This window comes from Astyanax mexicanus, chromosome 18, assembly GCF_023375975.1.
Source record: "Astyanax mexicanus isolate ESR-SI-001 chromosome 18, AstMex3_surface, whole genome shotgun sequence".
NCBI classification, from domain to species: domain Eukaryota; kingdom Metazoa; phylum Chordata; class Actinopteri; order Characiformes; family Acestrorhamphidae; genus Astyanax; species Astyanax mexicanus.
This window is the reverse complement of record NC_064425.1, coordinates 30,718,041-30,720,395: the sequence shown is the minus strand read 5'-3', so window position 1 is coordinate 30,720,395 and position 2,355 is coordinate 30,718,041. Positions and strand designations below refer to the sequence as shown.

The window sequence follows — 2,355 nt, the reverse complement described above, 5'->3', positions numbered from 1 at the left end:
AAAAAAACAAAGACAAATATAAAATATATTCAGAAATCATTATTGGGGGGGGGGGGGTGGTAGTGGTAGACAATGAGCAAAAGACAATGAGCAAAATGTGCATTTTAACATGTAAGCATGTCATGTACAATATATGATGTAATACAGTTGATTGTGCTGCATATTATAAGTAGTTTTATAATTGTATAATAGGAATCTTGCATGAAACAATAAGAGCAAAGTTAGCTGTCAGAAAACATGTGTAAAAATCTGTCAATTCTGTAAATTTAAGTGCAGGTTAAAAAACAGAAATTATATGTATATACAAATGAAGTGACTACTGTAAGTATGCACCAGGCTCTGTAAACAGATTTCACGATGTTTTACTGGATTACAGCAGTTTACAAGTTATTTATGGTATATTTCACTGAAATTCTCACAGTTGATTGAGTGATTTTATGAGTTTGAGTCTCTGTTTTCAGATGAAATGTGATTTGGCCTACATCTGATGTTGCACAGCATGGCAGCGTAAAACTTCTCATCTCTGAGGCCATAGACGAGTGGAGTTACCGCCCTGGCGATGACGTTAAATGTAATAAAGTTAAAAAAACGGACGGACAAGTATAACTCAATATCTACTTCTATAATTAAAGCTTCTATATAAGGACAAACGATCTCAGAAGTGCAGAGGATGAGCTGAATCATGTGCAGGGAGATGGTCCGCAGACCTTTACCTGCTGACTTCCTATCAACAGAGGCGGCATGAGCAGCAATCATAATCATCAGATAGCAAACAGACTCTGTGAGTAGGATTATTATAAAAGTAATAATATACAAAATTCCCCTCATCACACGGTGCCAATGCTCCGGTGTCATAACCTCATAGAAGCAGAGAGTGGGCTCTATAAAATACTGTTCTGGAGCAGTTCGAAACAGAATGATAACATCCACAAACGGCTTTATAGAACTTATGATCCAGATAATAAGAATAACATTAATGGTTCTGCTGGTGGTGGAGATGGCACTGTGTCTCAGAGGCATGCATATGGCCACATAGCGCTCCACACACATTGCAGTGATGGTTAGCGGGGTGCAGGTATTAACCACCTCTATTAGAATACACAGTGGAATACAGAATGACACAGGCATCAGAAACAAGCTGTACGACAGAATTACCGCAAAATCTGTCAGTAAAAGAAAAATCACGTCAGTCAGTAAGGTGTGAGCGAACAGTATATAACGGGTCTCAGTTCTGAAAGCCTGTTTCCTGTAGAAAGTGAAAAGCATGAGAAGGTTGATGAGGAAAAAAGGCCACACAAACATCTGAATTACAGCCAGTTTTAAACTGGTCCTCTGTAAACTGGAACCGGCCAGTTGCAGCGGGTGAACACTGCTGTTTGCAGGCTGACTGCTGTTGCACTCTGCTGTGCACATACCTGGAAGAAAAATCAAATACGTAAATCAAAAACTAAATTACAAATCCAACACCTTCAGCTCCTCCACAGAATTCAGGACCACAGTAGTTACAACCAAAAATAAAGAACAGAGAAATTTTGCATGTGACAATCATAATCATCATAATATCTCCATTAACCCTTTACCTGCACTAAAAAAGAAGTTTGCTAAAAGAAAGAGAATCTCTGGGCATATATAAGTCTGACTGATTATAATATTCAGTTGATGACATCATGAAGGCGTAGAGCTTATTGCATTTGTGCTTAAAGGAAAAGAGAAAGTATTTCACCAGTGTTGGCATCTCTACACTGGTTTCCTAGTAGTAATAAGACTGGTTTAAATTGTTAACTATTTATTTTTAAAGCACTATATGATCTAATACCAGTAATCTAATACCAGTATCCGATATATGCTTGGTTCAGAGACCTCATGCAGGACACTTCAATATACTGATCAATTATTGCGAATTGTCATATAATCTCAATAAAAGCATATTGTAATTTTTTATACGTCACCAAATTGTAGATTAAAATACCTTTCTTGGTCTGATACACCAGCTAAAAGATGCCTGAACCAACCAGCATAACAATAGTGATGAAAGGAGAGAGCACAACATACTAGAAAGACACAGCATAACTTACTGTCCTCTCTCAAACTCTGGCTACTGATGGAGAAACAGTATGACCTACTGTAATCTCTCTCAGACTCCTGCTGCTCAAAGAGAAACAGCACAACCTACTGGACTCTCTCTCTCGATCACTGGCTGCTAAAGGATAAGCAGCATGGCCTACTGTACTCTCTCTCGGACTCCGGCTGCTGATGGAGAAACAGCATGACCTATTGTACAGTCTCTGTCTCTGGCTGCTGATAGAGAATCAGCATAATCTACTGTACTCTTTCTCAGACTCCAGTTACTGATGG

At 38.6% G+C, this 2,355-nt stretch overlaps 1 protein-coding gene across 1 annotated transcript; it reads right to left on the bottom strand.

Annotated features, from left to right (window-relative positions):
• Window positions 1–305: 305 nt before the first annotated feature.
• Window positions 306–1,602, bottom strand: LOC103028502 (odorant receptor 131-2-like). The gene is made up of 2 exons (XM_007237712.4): window positions 1,581–1,602; window positions 306–1,415 (listed from the first exon to the last, which is right to left on the bottom strand). Exon 2 carries the CDS (start codon window positions 1,411–1,413, stop codon window positions 436–438), a length of 978 nt encoding a protein of 325 aa, XP_007237774.3. The 5' UTR covers window positions 1,414–1,415; window positions 1,581–1,602; the 3' UTR covers window positions 306–435.
• Between the last annotated feature and the right edge of the window lie 753 nt (window positions 1,603–2,355).